The sequence below is a fragment of the Oncorhynchus tshawytscha genome, linkage group LG22 (genome assembly GCF_018296145.1).
Source record: "Oncorhynchus tshawytscha isolate Ot180627B linkage group LG22, Otsh_v2.0, whole genome shotgun sequence".
NCBI lineage: Eukaryota > Metazoa > Chordata > Actinopteri > Salmoniformes > Salmonidae > Oncorhynchus > Oncorhynchus tshawytscha.
In genome coordinates, this window is record NC_056450.1 from 11,511,444 (window position 1) to 11,532,359 (window position 20,916).

General features: G+C 41.9%; 1 protein-coding gene across 3 annotated transcripts; it reads left to right on the forward strand.

The window, feature by feature from the left end:
- Positions 1-5,778: 5,778 nt before the first annotated feature.
- On the forward strand, positions 5,779-20,795 carry cd40 (CD40 molecule, TNF receptor superfamily member 5). Of its 3 annotated transcripts, XM_024384123.2 has the most exons (10): positions 5,780-6,066; positions 16,734-16,812; positions 16,945-17,070; positions 17,830-17,976; positions 18,172-18,265; positions 18,391-18,449; positions 19,130-19,222; positions 19,308-19,339; positions 19,441-19,672; positions 19,906-20,795. In XM_024384123.2, exons 1-10 carry the CDS (start codon positions 5,986-5,988, stop codon positions 19,920-19,922), a joined length of 960 nt encoding a protein of 319 aa, XP_024239891.1. In that variant the 5' UTR covers positions 5,780-5,985; the 3' UTR covers positions 19,923-20,795. The 3 variants fall into 3 exon arrangements, with proteins under 3 accessions (XP_024239892.1, XP_024239891.1, XP_024239889.1); XM_024384121.2 differs by having other exon boundaries at positions 19,441-20,795; XM_024384124.2 differs by lacking the exon at positions 19,130-19,222 and having other exon boundaries at positions 5,779-6,066; positions 19,441-20,795.
- The last annotated feature ends 121 nt before the right edge of the window (positions 20,796-20,916 follow it).

A 20,916-nucleotide genomic window follows, 5' to 3' on the forward strand; every position in this document is an offset into this window, starting at 1 on the left:
TGATGACAATACAGTGCCATTGACACGGCCCGCAACCAAAACATGCGGACTCTCCTTCACTGCAGCCGAGGTGAGTAAAACATTTAAACGTGTTAACCCTCGCAAGGCTGCAGGCCCAGACGGCATCCCCCGCGCCCTCAGAGGATGCGCAGACCAGCTGGCTGGTGTGTTTACGGACATATTCAATCAAGCCTTATCCCAGTCTGCTGTTCCCACATGCTTCAAGAGGGCCACCATTGTTCCTGTTCCCAAGAAAGCTAAGGTAACTGAGCTAAACGACTATCGCCCCGTAGCACTCACTTCTGTCATCATGAAGTGCTTTGAGAGACTAGTCAAGGACCATATCACCTCCACCCTACCTGACACCCTAGACCACTCCAATTTGCTTTCCGCCCAAATAGGTCCACAGACGATGCAATCTCAACCACACTGCACACTGCCCTAACCCATCTGGACAAGAGGAATACCTTATGTGAGAATGCTGTTCATCGACTACAGCTCAGCATTTAACACCATAGTACCCTCCAAACTCATCATCAAGCTTGAGACCCTGGGTCGCGACCCCGCCCTGTGCAGCTGGGTACTGGACTTCCTGACGGGCCGCCCCCAGGTGGTGAGGGTAGGTAACAACATCTCCACCCGCTGATCCTCAACACTGGGGCCCCACAAGGGTGCGTTCTGAGCCCTCTCCTGTACTCCCTATTCACCCACGACTGCGTGGTCACGCACGCCTCCAACTCAATCATCAAGTTTGTGGACGACACAACAGTGGTAGGCTTGATTACCAACAACGACAAGACGGCCTACAGGGAGGAGATGAGGACCCTCAGAGTGTGGTGTCAGGAAAATAACCTCACACTCAACGTCAACAAAACTAAGGAGATGATTGTGGACTTCGGGAAACAGCAGACGGAACACCCCCCTATCCACATTGATGGGACAGTAGTGGAGAGGGTAGTAAGTTTTAAGTTCCTCGGCGTACACATCACAGACAAACTGAATTGGTCCACCCACACAGACAGCATCGTGAAGAAGGCGCAGCAGCGCCTCTTCAACCTCAGGAGGCTGAAGAAATTCGGCTTGTCACCAAAAGCACTCATAAACTTCTACAGATGCACAATCGAGAGCATCCTGTCGGGCTGTATCACCGCCTGGTACGGCAACTACTCCGCCCACAACCGTAAGGCTCTCCAGAGGGTAGTGAGGTCTGCACAACGCATCACCGGGGGCAAACTACCTGCCCTCCAGGACACCTACACCACCCGATGTCACAGGAAGGCCATAAAGATCATCAAGGACAACAACCACCCGAGCCACTGCCTGTTCACCCCGCTATCATCCAGAAGGCGAGGTTAGTACAGGTGCATCAAAGCTGGGACCGAGAGACTGAAAAACAGCTTCTATCTCAAGGCCATCAGACTGTTAAACAGCCACCACTAACATTGAGTGGCTGCCGCCAACACACTGACTCAACTCCAGCCACTTTAATAATGGGAATTGATGGGAATTGATGTAAAATATATCACTAGCCACTTTAAACAATGCTACTTAATATAATGTTTACATACCCTACATTATTCATCTCATATGTATACGTATATACTGTACTCTATATCATCTACTGCATCTTTATGTAATACATGTATCACTAGCCACTTTAAACTATGCCACATTGTTTACATACCCTACATTACTCATCTCATATGTATATACTGTACTCGATACCATCTACTGCATCTTGCCTATGCCGCTCTGTACCATCACTCATTCATATATCTTTATGTACACATTCTTTATCCCTTTACACTTGTGTGTATAAGGTAGTAGTTTTGGAATTGTTAGTTAGATTACTCGTTGGTTATTACTGCATTGTTGGAACTAGAAGCACAAGCATTTCGCTACACTCGCATTAACATCTGCTAACCATGTGTATGTGACAAATAAATTTGATTTGATTTGATTTTGATTTGATTTTGACAAGAGGAATACCTATGTAAGAATACTGTTCATCGATTCCAACTCAGCATTTAACACCATAGTACTCTCCAAACTTGTCATTAAGTTTGAGACCCTGGTTCAATACCCCGCCCTGTGCAACTGGGTCCTGGACTTTCTGACGGGCCACCCCCGGGTGGTGAGGGTAGGAAACAACATCTCCACCCTGCTGATTCTCAACACTGGGGCGCCAGACATGAGACGTATGTGGCAGGTTCTACAGTCAATCACGGATTACAAAAAGAATACCAGCCCAGTCGCGGGCTGTCCTGTACTTCCTGTTCACCCATGATAAACGCGAATCCGACCATCATCCCTGGTGAGACAGAAGCACGACTCATCAGTGAAGATCACTTTTTGCCAGTCCTGTCTGGTCCAGCGATGGTGGGTTTGTGCCCATAGGCAACGTTGTTTCCGGTGATGTCTGCTGAGGACCTACTTACAACAGGCCTACAAGCCCTCAGTCCAGCCTCTCTCAAAATATTGCGGACAGTCTGAGCACTGATGGAGGGATTGTACGTTCCTCGTGTAACTCAGGAAGTTGTTGTTGCCATCCTGTACCTCTCTTGCAAGTGTGATGTTTGTATGTACCGATCCTGTGCAGGTGTTGTTACACGTGGTCTGCCACTGCGAGGATGATCACCTGTCCTTCCTGTCTCCTTGTAGCACTGTCTTAGGCGTCTCACAGTACGGACATTACAATTTATTGTGCTGGCATCTGCTGACATCTGCAGTCCTCATGCCTCCTTGCAGCATGCCTAAGACACGTTCACGCAGATGAGCAGGGACCCTGGGCATCTTTCTTTTGGTGTTTTTCAGAGTCTGTAGAAAGGCCTCTTTAGTGTCCTACGTTTTCATAACTGTGACCTTATTGCCTACTAGCTGTTAGTGTCTTAACGACCGTTCCACAGGTGCATGTTAATTAATTGTTTATGGTCCAATGGGAAACAGTGTTTAAACCCTTTACAATGAAGATCTGTGAAGTTATTTGGATTTTTACAAATTATCTTTGAAAGACAGGGTACTGAAAAAGGGACGTTTCTTTTTTTGCTGAGTATACGTGTGTGACCAATTTGATTTGAGCCATCATTTTGGTTTTAATTTCCAACTTATTTACATTTGTTTTTACTTACACTTGTATGTTGACTTCTCCATATTAATGTTGATTTTAGGTTTTGGATGACTTTTCTTAGCGGATGTACAATCATCGTGAATTGAATTAAGGGGCGTTTCAGCCCGGAGAGAACATAATTATACACTAGAAAACTGATCAAAAACGAGGGCTGGGGGGCTTACGTTGCCTACGCCCCTTGATTGGCTAATAATTTCGACCGACGACAAAGATGGCCGCGGGGATTCCCCCAAAGGTATTTAAGACGAAAGTAAGTGGGGGGTGTGTCTTTTTAGAAATATATGTTTGAAACGCAGCCGGAGGCATCTTGCAGTGCCTGCTACTGCCTAGCGCAGTATATTGTATAGTTTGTTTTTGTCATAAGAATGTGTCAGTTAAAAATGTTGGGTAAATAATGTATAGCGCAAGTGATGTGTGTTTATGGAAACTCATATCAGACTGAACAACGACAACAACGTTGATCAATGAGATTTCAACCTTTATTCACCCACTCAACAAGACAGACAAAAGTTTGTTGAATTCCCAATGTGTTTTCACTATGCTTTCAACCATCTAGCACAACCAAATATCAATGGAAATATGTCAGATGTATGGTTTAGTTGTCCTTTAAATATGTTATCACTGCACTTTCAACCACTTAAAAGCAAAACAAAGTTAAAATGTGAATACAATGACAGATATTTTGTATTTATACAACAATGAATGTGTTATCACTGTGCTTTATCTAGCATAACAAAATGACGTGGATTGCATTCGAGATTACATTAAAAGCACATAGTGCAAGTGAACAATTATGTTCGAGATTCTATGCAGATCATAGGAATTGTGATATGAGTTTCCAAAACCGCAGACCTGCAAACTTTGCATGCCAACTTGAACATGCACACTTTCTATGGTTGCATAAGTAGACATTTATAGATACAGTAACCTCAAAATGTGACATTGGATATTTTACTCAAAAGGTTGAATAAATACTATTATGTTAGTTTGTAAGAGCCTAAAGTTAAGGCTATTTACTGTATTACAAAAGTAATATTGTGTTTGGTCGACAACATAACCAAATATCAACATTTAAAGGATATCTAATGCTTGGATAACTTCATCTGAGCCACTGGCTTAATCCTATTCTTTAACTTTAAGTTTGGTTTAGTTGGAGACGTGAATTCAACATAACTTGTCAATAAAATAACACATTTTAATAGGCTATTTACTGTATTACAAAAGTGATTTTGAATTGTGTTTGGTTGTCAAGATTAACAAATACTTGAAGGAGATGTATATTTTGTGCTACTAACTTCTGGCTTTAATTCCTGTTTGTCTACAAATTAATAATTGATATGTTGGATTCATGTCTCCATCACAACCAAAAATCAAAGTTGAAGAATAGGACTAAATCAAATCTAATCAAACTTTAAATGTACTTTCAATGAAGTTTGATTTGATTTAGTCCTATTCTTTAACTATTTTTGGTTGAGATGGAGACGTGAATCAAACATATTTATTAATAACTTGACGATTACATTTTGAAATCAACCAAGGCTTGAAACCCTAGGCCTCTATGCATTGTCTGTTTTTAGTTGAACTGTGGGTTGAATTGAAACCCAGCAGCTGTTGATGACTTTGCAAATACTATATAGGCCTAAACAGTATCATAGATGATATATGACTTATAAGTTATGGTTACATTTAATTAGCTCTTTTATATCTGCCCTTTTGACAGACTTTGAGACCATCAATGAATCTATCTAGTTATTAAGAGATCTCTCAATAATATTTCTCAGGATAGCACATTGGTAGCAGTCACTGACAAATATCTAAGCTAATTAGGGCTGGGCATGATAACATTTTGGGATGGGAGACCAAATTAATGCCTATAGATAAATAAACTCTCCAGTAGGAGGTGCTGCCCAGCCTATTTTTTTTTTTTCTTCCTGATAGTGGATAAAACATTGAAGATGTGACGTTGTTTCAAAGGTACAAATTCAACATATTTTATACAAGGTTTGATTATGTTGAAAATTGATTACCATGATGGCATAATCCTGTGGTTGAAATTTCAACCTCAAAACAACAGTTGATGACTTTTTTTAATAAGATCCCATGTATTTTCCACATACTGTAGATTCCACGTCACAATACCTTGCACATTATGCTGAAACCATGTTTATTCAACCAGTTTGTCTCCAGTGGGTATTATTGAAAGTGTATATTAAAAAAAAAAAAGTGTATATCAGAATGTACCAAGATTTACAATTATATTTCAGTCATTTAGCAGATGGGGGGGCACTCACGGGTGCCCGCATCCCGCTGCTGACACCAGTGTAGAAAATGTGGGAGGCAAATAAAGTGGGAAATGACACTCCCAAACTATTGGTCTCAAGGCAAGCACAAACCACACTCCCAAATAGGCTTACGTTATTTCCATCGAGCCTGCCCTCTTCAACCTAAACTTGATGTACAGCTATGATAAATAGCCTAATCAAAGATCACATTTTTCACAAAAATATTGGTAGGCCTAACGTTACACATGACTCATGAATGTTCGTTCGTGTATTCCACATCTTGAGTACGTTAAACCTCGGGCATTTTACAGGAAACGGTCACGTGTCTTTGTATTTTAAGGAATCCCCCATGTTTCAAGTCACTTATATATTCTCCGAGTCCAGCCCACCGCTCAGCTCGTTGGCAAGAGACTGCCCGTAGGTCTACAGTACCGTTGCTTGACTACCCAGACTCGTTGCTCTGGACAAACGCTACGCCTTACCCACGTTTATGTAGCGAAAGACTGAGCAGCGGAAGAATTTAGCGTGAAGGCTTGAACAGTAACCTATTTGCGGAGTGGGATTGCATAGAAGCGGATGAGAGGAGTTGCAAAAATACTTGGTTGTTTTATTACGACAAGGATCGAAATGATCGTTCTGCTTTTATGTATTCTCTCGGTGAGTAGCCTAGGTTACTTTTTATTATTGTGTGCTACAATGGCATACGTCTTTTGCATTCAGGGAACCATATACAATACATAACATGCTACAAATAGCCTATATTGATGTTGTGTTGGGTTTCTTTTGAATTAATTTTACAATTGAAGTGTTTTTAAACAAGTTTGCCAAATGCGTCAAAGCTCATTCAACACTTTCACTTTCGATTTCGTTTTGAAGCAACTGCCTCTACAACAAAAATGTCAGTTAAAGCTACAATTTTGCAATATTTTGTTATTTTACTATCTCTACTGTGAAGCATTAACGCAACTGACTTATGAAATGTGGTTTTATAGGCAATAGTGGCCAATCCTCAAAAGGGCTTAGATTTTTGAGATACCACAACCTGAGGTTTTCACGTCTCTAATGCCTCCCATTTGTGAAATGGATTTGACAGCAAAAGTGCTTAAATTGATAGATATTATGACAAACCCCTAAACTCAAAACGTGCAGAATAATGCCTGGCTGAAGGGGTTTGGGCCACATAGGTTAATGTAACCATAGCTGCGCAAAGTATGGGTGCTGACATGCTGACCAGACCGGACATGTCGCGTGCGCGAGCGTCGCAAAATACATTTAGAAATCCATGTTATTCAATTATTGCACCCACACTGCTTGCGCGCAAATTACTGTAATTGGTTCCGAGTTTGTTTGGATATTTTAATCTGCATGTCGTGATCGCGTTTGGTGTGGGGGGGATAAATGTATATATGATGGCGCACGCACGCAGCCGGTTTGCGTTCCGTGTCAAGTGTGCTGCAGCAACTATGAAAATGTATGATGAATGTAAGCTTTACTTTTTAGTAGCTGACAAAAGTACATGTAACACATGTTTTTTGATGTTGTGGCTATTGTAATCTAATCGGCTCATAAAACATATGGACTGAGAGTGAAAATGGTTATTTCTTTTCGGTAAAAAGTTCCTATGTAGATTTTATTTTATATGTTCAGCGTCTTGCAATTACGTTAGATTTGACCCCAAATCAGAGGTGGCTGGTGGGACAAGCTATAGGGGGACGGGCTCATTGTAATGGCTTGAATGGAATAAACGGAACGTATCAAACATATAGAAACCGTTCCATTTATTCCATTCCAGACATTTCAATCCTCCTATAGCTCCTTTCACCAGCCTCCTCTGCTCCAAATCAATGATGGTGTCCAAAATTCAATATGGCTGCCACAATATCAACTGGTGGTTTAATCACCTGTATATACAGTACCTGTCAAAAGTTTGGACCTACGGTTTTTCTTTGTGTCCTATTTTCTACATTGTAGAATAACCGTGAAGACATCAAAACTATGAAATAACACATATGGGAACATGTAGTAACCAAAAAAGTGTTAAACAAATCCAAATAGATTTTTGTATTTTTTAGATTCTTCAAAGTAGTCACCCTTTGCCTTGACAGCTTTGCATACTCTTGGAATTCTCTCAACCAGCTTCACCTGGAATGCTTTTCCAACAGTCTTGAAGGAGTTCCCACATATGCTGATCACTTATTGGCTGCTTTTCCTTCACTCTGCGGTCCAACTCATCCCAAACCATCTCAATTTGGTTGAGGTCGGGTGATTATGGAGGCCAGGTCATCTGATGCAGCACTCCATCACTCTCCTTCTTGGTCAAATAGCCCTTACACAGCCTGCAGGTGTGTTGGATCATTGTCCTGTTGAAAAACACTTTTTTATTTTTTATTTAACCTTTATTTAACCAGGTAGGCTAGTTGAGAGCAAGTTCTCATTTACAACTGCGACCTGGCCAAGATAAATTCAAAGCAGTGTGACACAAACAACAACAACACAGAGTTACACATGGAATAAACAAACAGTCAATAATATAATAGAAAAAGTCTATATACAGTGTGTGCAAATGAGGTAGAATAAGGGAGGTAAGGCAATAAATACAAATGGGTGCTACGGGTAGGTGCTACTATAGTGACCAGTGAGCTGAGATAAGGCAGGGCTTTACAAATGCAAAGACGTATAGATGACCTGGAGCCAGTGGGTTTGGCGACGAATATGAAGCGAGGGCCAGCCAACGAGATCATACAGGTCGCAATGATGGGTAGTATATGGGGCTTTGGTGACAAAATGAATGGCACTGTGATAGACTGCATCCAATTTGCTGAGTAGAGTGGTAGAGGCTATTTTGTAAATGACATCGCCCAAGTCAAGGATCTGTAGGATAGTCAGTTTTACGAGGGTTTGTTTGGCAGCATGAGTGAAGGCTGCTTTGTTTTGCGAAATAGGAAGCCGATTCTAGATTTAATTTTGGATTGGAGATGCTTAATATGAATCTGGAAGGAGAGTTTACTGTCTAACCAGACACCTAGGTAGTTGTCCACATATTCTAAGTCAGAACCGTCCAGAGTAGTGATGCTGGATTGGCGGGCAGGTGTGGGCAGCGATTGGTTGAAGAGCATGCATTTACTTTTACTTGCATATACATTGGCATTGAAGCTCGTCTGGAGGTTAGTTAACACCGTGTCCAAAGAAGGACCAGATGTATACAGAATGGTGTCGTCTGCGTAGAGGTGGATCAGAGAATCACCTGCAGCAAGAGCGACATCATTGATGTATACAGAGAAGAGAGTCGGCCCGAGAATTGAATCCTGTGGCACCCCCATAGACTGCCAGAGGTCCGGATAACGGGTCCTCCGATTTGACACACTGAACTCTGTCTGAGAAGTAGTTGGTGAACCAGGCGAGGCAGTCATTTGAGAAACAAAGGCTGTTGAGTCTGCTGATAAGAATGTGGTGATTGACATAGTCAAAAGCCTTGGCCAGGTCGATGAATACAGCTGCACAGTATTTTCTCTTATCGATGGCGGTTATTATATCGTTTAGGATCTTGAGCATGGCTGAGGTGCACCCATGACCAGCTCGGAAACCAGATTGCATAGCGGAGAAGGTACGGTGGGATTCGAAATGGTTGGTGATCTGTTTGTTAATTGGCTTTTGAAGTCCTTAGAAAGGCCAGGTAGGATAGAGATAGGTCTGTAGCAGTCTGGGTCTAGAGTGTCTCCCCCTTTGAAGAGCGGGATGACCGCGGCAGCTTTCCAATCTTTGGGGATATCAGATGATACGAAAGGGAGGTTGAACAGGCTAGTAATAGGGGTTGCAACAATTTCAGCATATCATTTTAGAAAGAGAGGGTCCAGATTGTCTAGCTCGGCTGATTTGTAGGGGTCCAAATGATAGTCCCACTAAGCGCAAACCAGATGGGATTGCGTATTGCTGCAGAATGCTGTGGTAGCCATGCTGGTTAAGTGTATCTTGAATTCTACATAAATCAGAGACAGTGTCACCAGCAAACCACCATCACACCTCCTCATCCATGCTTCACGGTGGGAACCACACATGCGGAGATTATCCGTTCACCTGCTTTGTGTCTCACTAAGAAACGGCGGTTGGAACCAAAAATCTCAAATTTGGACTCATCAGGCCAAAAGACAGATTTCCACCGGTCTAATGTCAATTGAATATTGAAAAGGCAGCAGACTGCTTGACATGACAACACCAAGAATTCCAAGTCACAAACGTCTCTGAGGATCAATGAGGCAACTCGGAGGCTCCAACGAAAGGAAAGAGAACCCTGGACATCTTCTCCATAGCTCTACATCTTGCGGTATACCAACTGTGGTATAACTTGTGGCTCCAGGATTGGGCTCTTAAGTCACCTCCTTATTATTTGGAAGTAAGCTTGAATAATTGCTAGTCCAATACTGTTGCCTGAATCCAACATGACCTTCCGCTGGCTCACTGCATTTGTGATGCCCATTGGGATGTTCCGGTGCACTCTTATGATATTTGGGTTGAGCTGGCGCATTTATCTAAAAGAAAAAATCATGTCCACCATCCTGGCTGTCTGCCCTGGAGTTGCCTTATACAGTGGCAATAAAAATGTGAACCCTTTGGAATTTCCTGGATTTCTGCATACATTGGTCATAACATTTGATCTGATCTTCATCTAAGTTACAACAATAGACAAACACAGTGTGCTTAAACTAATTACACACAAATCATTGTATTTTTCTTGTCTATGTTTAATACATAATTTAAACATTCACAGTGTTGGTTGGAAAAAGTATGTGAACCCATGACTTCTCCAAAAGCTAATTGGAGACAGGAGTCAGCTAACCTGGAGTCCAATCAATGAGATTAGATTGGAGTTGGTTAGAGCTGCACTGCCCTATAAAAAACACTCACAAAATTTGCGTTTGCTTTTCTCAAGAAGCATTGCCTGATGTGAAACATACCTCGAAGAAGCGATCTCAGAAGACCTAAGATTACAAATTGTTGACATGCATGAAGCTGGAAAGGGTTACAAAAGTATCTCTGAAAGACATGACGTTTACCAGACCACGGTAAAACACATTTTCTATAAATGGAGAAAGTTCAGCACTGTTGCTACTCTCCCTAGGAGTGGTCGTCTTGCAAAGATGACTGCAAGAGCACAGCGCAGAATGCTCAATGAGGTAATGAAGAATCCTACAATGTCAGCTAAAGACTTACAGAAATCTCTGGAACATGCTAACATCTCTGTTGACGAGTCTACGATACGCAAAACACTAAACAAGAATTGTGTTCATGGGAGGACACCACGGAAGAAGCCACTACTGTCCAAAAAAAACATTGTTGCACGTCTGAAGTTCGCAAAAGAGCACCTGGATGTTCCACAGCGCTACTGGCAAAATATTCTGTGGGCAGATTAAACTAAAGTTGAGTTGTTTGGAAAGAACACAACACTACGTGTGGAGAAAAAAAGGCACAGCACACCAACATCACCATACTTTACAGTTGGGATGAGGTTAAGGGAGCATCATGGTTTGTGGCTTCTTTGCTGCTTCAGGGCCTGGACAGCTTGCTATCATCAACGGAAAAAGGAATCCCCAAGTTTATAAAGACATTCTGCAGGAAAATGTAAGGCTATATGTCTGCCAATTGAAGCTCAACAGAAGTTTGATGCAACAGGACAACGTCCCAAAACACAGAATTAAATCAACAACAGAATGGCTTCAAAATAAGAAAAAACACCTTCTGGAGTGGCCTATTCCTCTTTCCGAAACTGTTTCGGTTCAGCAATATTTTTGGGGTGTCTGGTGTGAACTCTCTCTTGAGGTCATGCCACAGCATCTCAATCGGGTTGAGGTCAGGACTTCCTCAACCGATTGAGATGCTGTGGAATGACCTCAAGAGAACGGTTAAATAAATAATAAACAGACACAGCCCTTTCACAGACTCTCCTTCACAACTAGACAACCGACCATTAGACTACAGCAGTATCCTCAGCATCAATCAGACTGAGATAACTATAGTCAATGGGTCTCGTTGGCATGCAAGCTGCATCTGCTGAGTGCCTGCACCCAACTGTCGTAGAAATGGAAGCTGCTGTACTACAGGTTGCTTTCCTGTAACTTGGTTATGCTACTATGTGCTTGTGTTGTGAAAAACATGAACACAGATTGAATAACTAGTTTTATTCAGCTATTCAAACACAACAGAGGCGGGGCAGAGCCACTCATAGTTTGAGTTATATCAAAAGCAGTAGCGGTGGGTGGGTAAAATCACAGGGGAAGCCAAGTCAGGGGGAAAAAATGCAATTTATTACAACCTATGTGTTGTGATAATTGCATTGTTTGCTCTATAACCTGTTAGTTCATATGACTTCACAATGTGATAGACAGTGCTTTCGGAAAGTATTCAGACCCCTTGACTTTTTCCACATTTTGCTACATTACAGCCTTATTTTAAATTGGATGAGACATTTTTGTAAATCAATTGTTTTTTTATTAAACTGAAATAATACATGTACATAATATTCAGACCCTTTACTCAGTACTTTGTTGAAGCACCTTTGGCAGCGATTACAGCCTCAAGTCTTCTTTGGTATGACGCTACAAGCTTGGCACACCAGTATTTGGGGAGTTTCTCTCATTCCTCTCTGCAGATTCTGTCAGGTTGGATGGGAAGCATCGCTGATTTGGCTAGGCCACTCCAGGACATTCAGAGACTTGTCCTGAACCCACTCCTGCATTGTTTTGGCTGTGATCTTAGGGTCAATGTCCTGTTGGAAGGTGAATCTTTGCCCCAGTCTGAGGTCCTTAGCGGTCTGGAGCAGGTTTTCATCAAGGATCTCTCTGTACTTCGCTCCGTTCATCTTTCCCTCGATCCTGACTAGTCTCCCAGTCTCTACCGCTGAAAAACATCCCCACAGCATGTTGTTGCCACCACCATGCTTCACTGTAGGGATGATGCCAGATTTCCTCCAGATGTGACGCTTGGCATTCAGGCTAAGTTCAATCTTGGTTTCATCAGAGCAGAGAATCTTGTTTCTCATGGGTCCTTTAGATGCCTTTTGACAAACTCCAAGCGGGCTGTCGTGTGCCTTTTTACTGAGGAGTGGCTTCCGTCTGGCCACTAACATAAAGACCTTTTTACTGAGGAGTGGCTTCCGTCTGGCCACTAACATAAAGAATAAGACTGTAATGTAACAAAATGTGGAAAAAGTCAAGGGGTCTGAATACTTTCCCGAATGCAAAGTATAGGCCTATGGCCGAGACAAAGAATACACAGTGGCAGAATAAATTTAACCGTACCTTTGTTTCATCACAAAACCGGAAAGCGACATCTGTCTGAAGTCTAGCACCACAGACTCCACTGATCAGCCAAAACAAGCTCAATAACTGAATGCAAGCACACACACTCCTATTGAATATGCATGAACGTGTATTGTGAGCAGGCCTATGCCACCTTAATCTACCAAGTTTTTTAAAAGATTTACCATTCAAATAAAAGTATTACCATTACGATGTTATGAGTGAGATTGGTTAAAAACAAAGTCAAATGTATTGTTTGATTTAAACAAAAGTATGCATTAATGCATACCCGGCTGTCCCTGGGATATTTTGTTCATAAAAAGGATTTAATGATATTGAACATCGGACTAAAATATCGTCCATTGGCCTCCCTAAAAAATCCTGTTTGATTGTTCTCTAATTTACAGGGGATTTGAGCTCCATCTAATGGCAGTCATATTTGATTTTGGACGCCATATTGGATTTGCGGCAAAATCCAGGATGGCCCCAAAGATAATCTGTGGTGGCCCCCTGACTATTGCAAGAGTAACTATATGTGTTTTTGTCAGGCAGGACCATACAGCACTGAATGAGAGCAAATTTTACTCGGAAAGTTGTCTATTAAATCAGTTCCCAAAAATGACATTCATCATAATATTTATATTATATTCATAGGTCAATCAATCAATCAAATGTATTTATAAAGCCCTTCTTACACCAGCTGATGTCACAAAGTGCTGTACAGAAACCCAGCCTAAAACCCCAAACAGCAAGCAATGTAGGTGTAGAAGCACAGTGGCTAGGAAAAACTCCCTAGAAAGGCAAGAACCTAGGTAGAAACCTAGAGAGGAACCAGGCTATGAGGGGTGGCCAGTCTCTTTCTGGCTGTGCCGGGTGGAGAATAACAGAACATGGCCAACAGAACATGGCCATGTTCAAATGTTCATAGATGACCAGCAGGGTCAAATAATAAATAATAATCACAGTGGTTGTAGAAGGTGCAACAGGTCAGCACCTCAAGAGTAAATGTCAGTTGGCTTTTCATAGCCAATCATTCAGAGTATCTCTACCACACCTGCTGACTATAGAGAGTTGAAAACAGCAGGTCTGGGACAGGTAGCACGTCCGGTGAACAGGTCAGGGTTCCATAGCCGTAGGCAGAACAGTTGAAACTGGAGCAGCAGCATGACCAGGTGGACTGGGGACAGCAAGGAGTCATCTGGCCAGGTAGTCCTGAGGCATGCTCCAAGGGCTCAGGTCCTCCGAGAGAGAGAATTAGAGCATACTTAAATTCACACAGGACACCGGATATGACAGGAGAAATACTCCAGATGTAACAGACTGACACTAGCCCCCCGACACATAAACTACTGCAGCTTAAATACTGGAGGCTGAGACCGGAAGGGTCGGGAGACACTGTGGCCCCGTCTGACGATACCCCTGGACAGGGCCAAACAGGCAGGATATAACCCCACCCACTTTGCCAAAGCACAGCCCCCACACCACTAGAGGGATATCTTCAACCACCAACTTACCATCCTGTGACAAGGCCGAGTATAGCCCACAAAGATCTCTGCCACTGCACAACCCAAGTTGGGGCGCCAACCCCGACAGGAGGATCAAGTCAGTGACTCAACCCACTCAAGTGACGCACCCCTCCAAGGGATGGCATGGAAGAGCACCAGTAAGCCATTGACTCAGCTCCTGTAATAGGGTTAGAGGCAGAGAATCCCAGTGGAGAGAGGGGAACCGGCCAGGCAGAGACCGCAAGAGCGGTTCGTTGCTCCAGTGCCTTTCCGTTCACCTTCACACTCCTGGGCCAGTCTACACTCAATCATAGGACCTACTGAAAAGATGAGTCTTCAATAAAGACTTAAAGGTTGAGACGGAGTCTGCGTCTCTCACATGGATAGGCAGACATTCCATAAAAATGGAGCTCTATAGGAGAAAGCCCTGTCTCCGGCTGTTTGCTTAAAAATTCTAGGGACAGTAAGGAGGCCTGCGTCTTGTGACCGTAGCGTACGTGTAGGTATGTATGGCAGGACCAAATTGGGAAAAATCGGGAGGAGCAAGCCTATGTAATGCTTTGAAGGTTAGCAGTAAAACCTTGAAATCAGCCCTTGCCTTAACAGGAAGCCAGTGTAGAGAGGCTAGCACTGGAATAGTATGATAGTGCTAAACACGGCTGCTAGAATCTTGACTAACTGAAGTTTATTTACTGCTTTATCCAGGTAGCCGGAAAAAAGCATGAATGAATTTCTTTGCATCATTTTTTGGACAAAGTTTCTGATTTTTGCAATGTTACATAGATGGAAAAAAGCTGTTACATAGATGGAAAAAAGCTGTCCTTGAAATGGTCTTGATATGTTCGTCAAAACAGCGATCAGGGTTTTATTTGAGATGACTGTACAACCATCAAGATTAATTCTCAGATTCAACAGAAGATCTTTTTGTTTCTTGAGACCTAGAACAAGCATCTCTGTTTTGTCTGAGTTTAAAAGTACAACATTTGCCGCCATCCACTTCCTTATGTCTGAAACAGGCTTCTAGGGAGGGCAATTTTTGGGCTTCACCATGTGTCATCAAAATGTACAGCTGTGCCATCTGCATAGTAGTGAAAGTTAACATTATGTTTCCAAATGACATCACCAGGAGGTAAAATATACAGTGAAAACAATAGTGGTCCTAAAACGGAGCCTTGAGGAACACCGAAATTTACAGTTGATTTGTCAGAGGACAAACCATCCACAGAGACAAACTGATATCTTTCCGACAGATAAGATCTAAACCAGGCCAGAACGTGTCTGTGTAGACAGATTTGGGTTTCCAATCTCTCCAAAAGAATGTGGTGATCGGTGGTAACAAAAGCAGCACTAAGGTCTAGGAGTACGAGGACAGATGCAGAGCCTCGGTCTGACGCCATTAAAATGTAATTTACCACCTTCACAAGTGCAGTCTCAGTGCTATGATGGGATCTAAAACCAGACTGAAGCATTTCATATACATTGTTTGTCTTCAGGAAGGCAGTGAGTTGCTGCCCAACAGCTTTTTCTAAAATGTTTGAAAGGAATGGGAGATTTGATATAGGCCAACAGTTTAAAAATATAGATTTTCTGGGTCAAGGTTTGGCTTTTTCAAGAGAGGCTTTATTACTGCCATTTTTTTGTGAGTTTGGTACACATCCGGTGGATAGAGAGACGTTTATTATGTTAAACATTGGAGGGCCAACAACAGGAAGCAGCTCTTTCAGTAGTTTAGTTGGAATAGGGTCCAGTATGCAGCTTGAAGGTTGAGGCCATGATTATTTTCATCAATGTGTCAAGAGATCTAGTAGTAAACAATTTGAGAGTCTCCCTTGATCCTCAGAACAACTTTGCTTTGGAGGAATACGCAGATTTAAAGAGGAGTCCGTAATTTGCTTTCGTGAGCTTTTCCACAAAGAAGTTAATGAATTTATCACTGCTGAAGTGAAAGCCATCCTCTCTTGTGGAATGCTGCTTTTTAGTTGATATTTCCACCTATTGTATCTCTGTGTTTACAGGTCTATATTTCCAAGATGCATTAAGAGGTGTGTGTGTGTGTGTGTGTGTGTGTGTGTGTGTGTGTGTGTGTGTGTGTGTGTGTGTGTGTGTGTGTGTGTGTGTGTGTGTGTGTGTGTGTGTGTGTGTGTGTGTGTGTGTGTCCACATTTGAGCAATTTCAGAGCTTACAATATTGGGTTACATGTAACCCCTTCCCCACCCCCCTCCAGCCAGGCATTATTCTGCACATTTTGACTTTAGGGTGTGTCACAATATCTATCAATTTAAACACTTTTGCAGTAAAATATTTTTTCACAACCAGTCCATTTCATAAATGTGAGACATTTAGAGATATGAAAAATATGATTGTGTTTTGTTCTACCCCGGGTAGGAGTATCTCAGCCACAAGCCTATTAGACTAGAGCGTGAATTTAGGTACTTTCCGCCCCTGTTGTAGTGGTTGATCTTGTGACAGTTGAGGTGAGAGAATAGATCATTGTAGGGACCATTTTTTTCTACCTTTTTGTTTACAGGTTTTGACCGTGGTTTACTCATGTGATCCAGAAACACAGTACATGAAGAATGGGGTGTGTTGCAGTATGTGTGGGCCAGGTAAGGAAGAGAACATTCATTATTTGACATATCTGTACTCTTATCAGCCTTTTGAGTGAAACTGAGTCAATATACCCTTGTTAGGATCTACACTCAATATTCATAATCCGCAAAACTATATTATCTTAACAGGCACCAAGATGTTATCCAGCCATAGCGGTTGTTTAGATCCACATTGTATGCCATGCCAAGAGGGTGAATACCAGCATGCATTCACAGACAAGAACCTCTGTAAACTGCAACCATACTGCGACCCAAGTAAGACTTTTGATGCTCTTTATGTGTTTGAAGACAGTATGTGTCTGAAATCAGATGTGTCATGCCCATAGCGGGGGCACAGGGGCAAGATTTGTACTGTAAAAAAAAAAAATGTTTCTCTGTAATGCTACTATCCACTTAGCAATTTGATGAAGTTGCCTTTAGCTAGCCCAGATAGGTTCCCAATCCCGCAAACTCATAACTAGCTACCAAGAAGACATTTCAGACTATCATTCAAGTTAGAATAGCTTAGCTATATCAGCTGGCATGTCTGCTGGCAAGGTTGGTAGACTTTAGAAAAGCAAGCATGTACTGAATAAGACTCACAGACCTTTAAATATGTTTACCCAGAGCTGCAGAGAAGCATATTTAATGTATTTTAAAAATAACCTCCAGTCAGGAAGATACAGACAGCTGAAGAGGTATGCTTAGATATGCTGAAAAAGAGACCTATTTATTTCATAGAATTAATGATTATGGTTCTAGATTGCAGGGAAAAAAGCTGTTTCAGGTGTTTGAAAAATGCCCCCGGACCACCCCCCTGCCATCCTCACATACTTTCTGCCCCATCAGATTATTGGGGTGCATGACACCCCTGTCCAAAATGACACCCTTTTCCCTATTATTGCATTACTGCAGGCCCTGGTCAAAATAGTGCACTAAGGAATAGCATGCCATTTCAGATTCACATAGGGCCTACTGTTTATCTGGCTTATCTGTTTGTAATAACTCAACACTTGTATCTCCTTCCTGCCACAGATAAAAACTTTGAGCACAGTACCAATAGGAACACTACAAGCCTCAGCCCATGCAAATGTAAGCCTGGATACCACTGTTCCAGTGAAGAGTGCCTGACATGTGTTCCACATACTAAATGCAGACCTGGAGAAGAGGTCAAATCCAAAGGTAGAAAACACTCACTTTCCTCATGCTATCAGCAACGATTGAGTTCTACACTAGTGTGCCCTACTACGTGTTCAAACATGTCTTTTAAGTTTCTGTTTCTATTCTGTTGTATTCTATTAAACTGCAAGAGTTAGGCTAAACTGTGTTCTTTTTGAGAATGTGGTCACTCGAACCGTACACTGTATATTTTCTCAGGTAACCCCATACATGACACGGTGTGTAAGGCCTGTCCTTTAAACATGTTCTCCAGTGACAGCTCTGCCGAGAGCAAGTGCAAGCTGTGGACAGTGTGAGTAGTTCGATCCTTGTACCGTTAAAACAAATGTGATGTGTATGTTATCGAACTGTAAATGAAACCGCAGCCATCATACACATAATAATGTTGGTTTGTTTGATCCCAAATGATGTTTTCAGTTGTACGTCTGAATTCAAAACTGAAGCCAAAGGGACAGCCACCTCAGACACGGTCTGTGGTAAGTACTATACAGGGTCTACTAATTGAATGCAACACACATTTACACATATCACAACGTTTCCATTCTACCATACTGAATTGGGGAACTATAAAATATATTCCTTTATTGTCAGTTGACCATCACTTTCTCACAGTAACTCATTCACTTGAATTGGGCTACATAGTAGGAGTGGCCTGTTTATCCTGGTTTCAAAATCAGACAGCTTAAACCGAAAGTTGTGGTGGGGCTGTGTGGGAGTGTTTTCTCAGTATTACAGTAGCCTGTAGTAGGGCGGCCAACAGTAGCCTGTAGTAGGGAGTCTAATACTAGCCTGTAGTAGGGCGGCCAACAGTAGCCTGTAGTAGGGCAAGTAACAGTAGCCTGTAGTAGGGCGGCCAACAGTAGCCTGTAGTAGGGCGGCCAACAGTAGCCTGTAGTAGGGAGTCTAATACTAGCCTGTAGTAGGGCGGCCAACAGTAGCCTGTAGTAGGGCAAGTAACAGTAGCCTGTAGTAGGGCGGCCAACAGTAGCCTGTAGTAGGGCACGTAACAGTAGCCTGTAGTAGGGATGCTAACAGTAGCCTGTGTAGTACCTCTGACGACACTAGTCTAAGGGACACATAGGCTGTAGGCTATGGTTGGTTGGTTTGTTAACAATAGTTGGTTGAATTGTTTGTATTGTTGTTTTGTTTTTTACAGTGCCAGTACCCAATTCCTATGGAACAATAATCACAATTGTAATGGCCTTTCTAGCTGCAGTGGTTTTGGGTGTTGTCCTGTGCAAATTTAGAGGTATTTAACACTAATTGTATTATGTTATTTGAGTGATATCTTTACGTTGGAATCTTTGAGTAATCATATTTTTATTGTGTTCTAGGTCAACTCGGAGAGGCCTGCAAGAAAGCAAATGTACGTTCTATATATACCTTTAGTACCAGCCGTGACAGTAATGCTGCTATTCTGTTATATTTAGATGCTAACTCACAGATGCATTGTGTCATTCACCGTAGGAATCCTGTATGGACTTGAATCTTAAGAGGGGAACTAAGAGGGCTACAGCAGATGGAAGAGCAGAAGAGGGAAACGCAGGACCTGAAGAGGGGAGGGAACAACTTCAACCTATAATCCCATTTGGAGAGCCACCATCAACACCATACCCATCATTGCCAGGTCCTCAAATACCAGAGGAGGTTGAAGCTAAAGACATGTCTGAAAATGGACAATTGGTGGTGCAGGAGGAGGGTAAATCTCCCCCTTTTTCTGTTTCTGATACACAGTGTATTTTATGAATAGCTATAGATCACATGACCACCTGGCTTCACCTATTGCTTAACATGATAAACAACAGCCAGGTTGTGCATTCATTAATACAGTAGCGGTGTGTGGATAAAATCACTGGGGAAGCCAAGCCAGGAAAAAAGGTCATACTACAACCTATGTGGTGATAATTGCGTTGTTTGCTCTATACCCATTAGTTCATACACCACCGTGATATACAATAAGACAGTGACAACAAGAAGACAACAGTCACACAGTGGTGGAATAAATTCAACTACACATACGTTTTTGTTTCATCACAAGACCGAAGAGCAACATCTGACCCGTTGAAGTCCACAAAGCATATTGCATGTAACAAACAGTTGTATTACCTACAGCATGGTCAATAAAGTTGTATGTTTTCGACAGTTACTAAAGAGCTACTGAATTAGAACCACAGAATTACCTCAAGTCACTACAAAGACAACACGAACACTGTCCCCGCTATTCCAGCACCATTTCAACTTAAAACATTTAAACATCATCAATCAAGGCTATATATGCTTAGTTTAATACACTGAAAACAAACTTAAAAATACCAAAAAAACATTTTAGTCCAATCAATGTTGCTAAATATAATTCTGTCTGTGTGCGTGTGTGTGTGTGTGCGCAAGTGGGAAAAAAAGAAAGTTCACTCACCCTAATTGTAGATTAGTTGAACGCCAATGCCATCCTCCTCTCTTTCATGTTGGCAAAACGTTCTATGGCTTTGTCATATAGTATGCTTATAGTTTTTTATTTTCATAGGCTACCTAGATAAAATGCTTGCTATCCTAACTTCCTCACATGGGCAACAATGATTGATATGGTTGAATGTTCTGTATATTGTAAATTGTTGTAAAAAGTATTGGTTGCTGTATTCTGTTATGGAAGATGTTCATAAGCACACTAGAGAATGGCTTTTTTATTATGTCATTCTGTTTTAATTACTCCCCTTTGCATTAAACTATCAAAAATAAATGCTACTGAGTTGTTCATAAGGACAATGCCCATTCAAATTTGAAATGTCTGTTTTGTTTTTTATAAAAAATTAAAAATCAAGAGACTATTTTTTTGTGTGTCTCAATTTAAGTTACATTTATAAAGTATAGATAATCATATTGTTGGAGCACACAGTACCTGGCCTTTTCTTTTACAGTACTTTTACATTTTTGGGTCAGTAGCAGGTA

Coding starts and splice junctions, on each gene's coding strand:
- cd40 (XM_024384121.2), top strand. CDS start 5,986: ATGAGAGGAGTTGCAAAAATACTTGGTTGTTTTATTACGACAAGGATC. Junction 16,813..16,944: donor TTGCAGTATGTGTGGGCCAG/GTAAGGAAGAGA, acceptor TTATCTTAACAG/GCACCAAGATGTTATCCAGC. Junction 19,223..19,307: donor TGTCCTGTGCAAATTTAGAG/GTATTTAACACT, acceptor ATTGTGTTCTAG/GTCAACTCGGAGAGGCCTGC.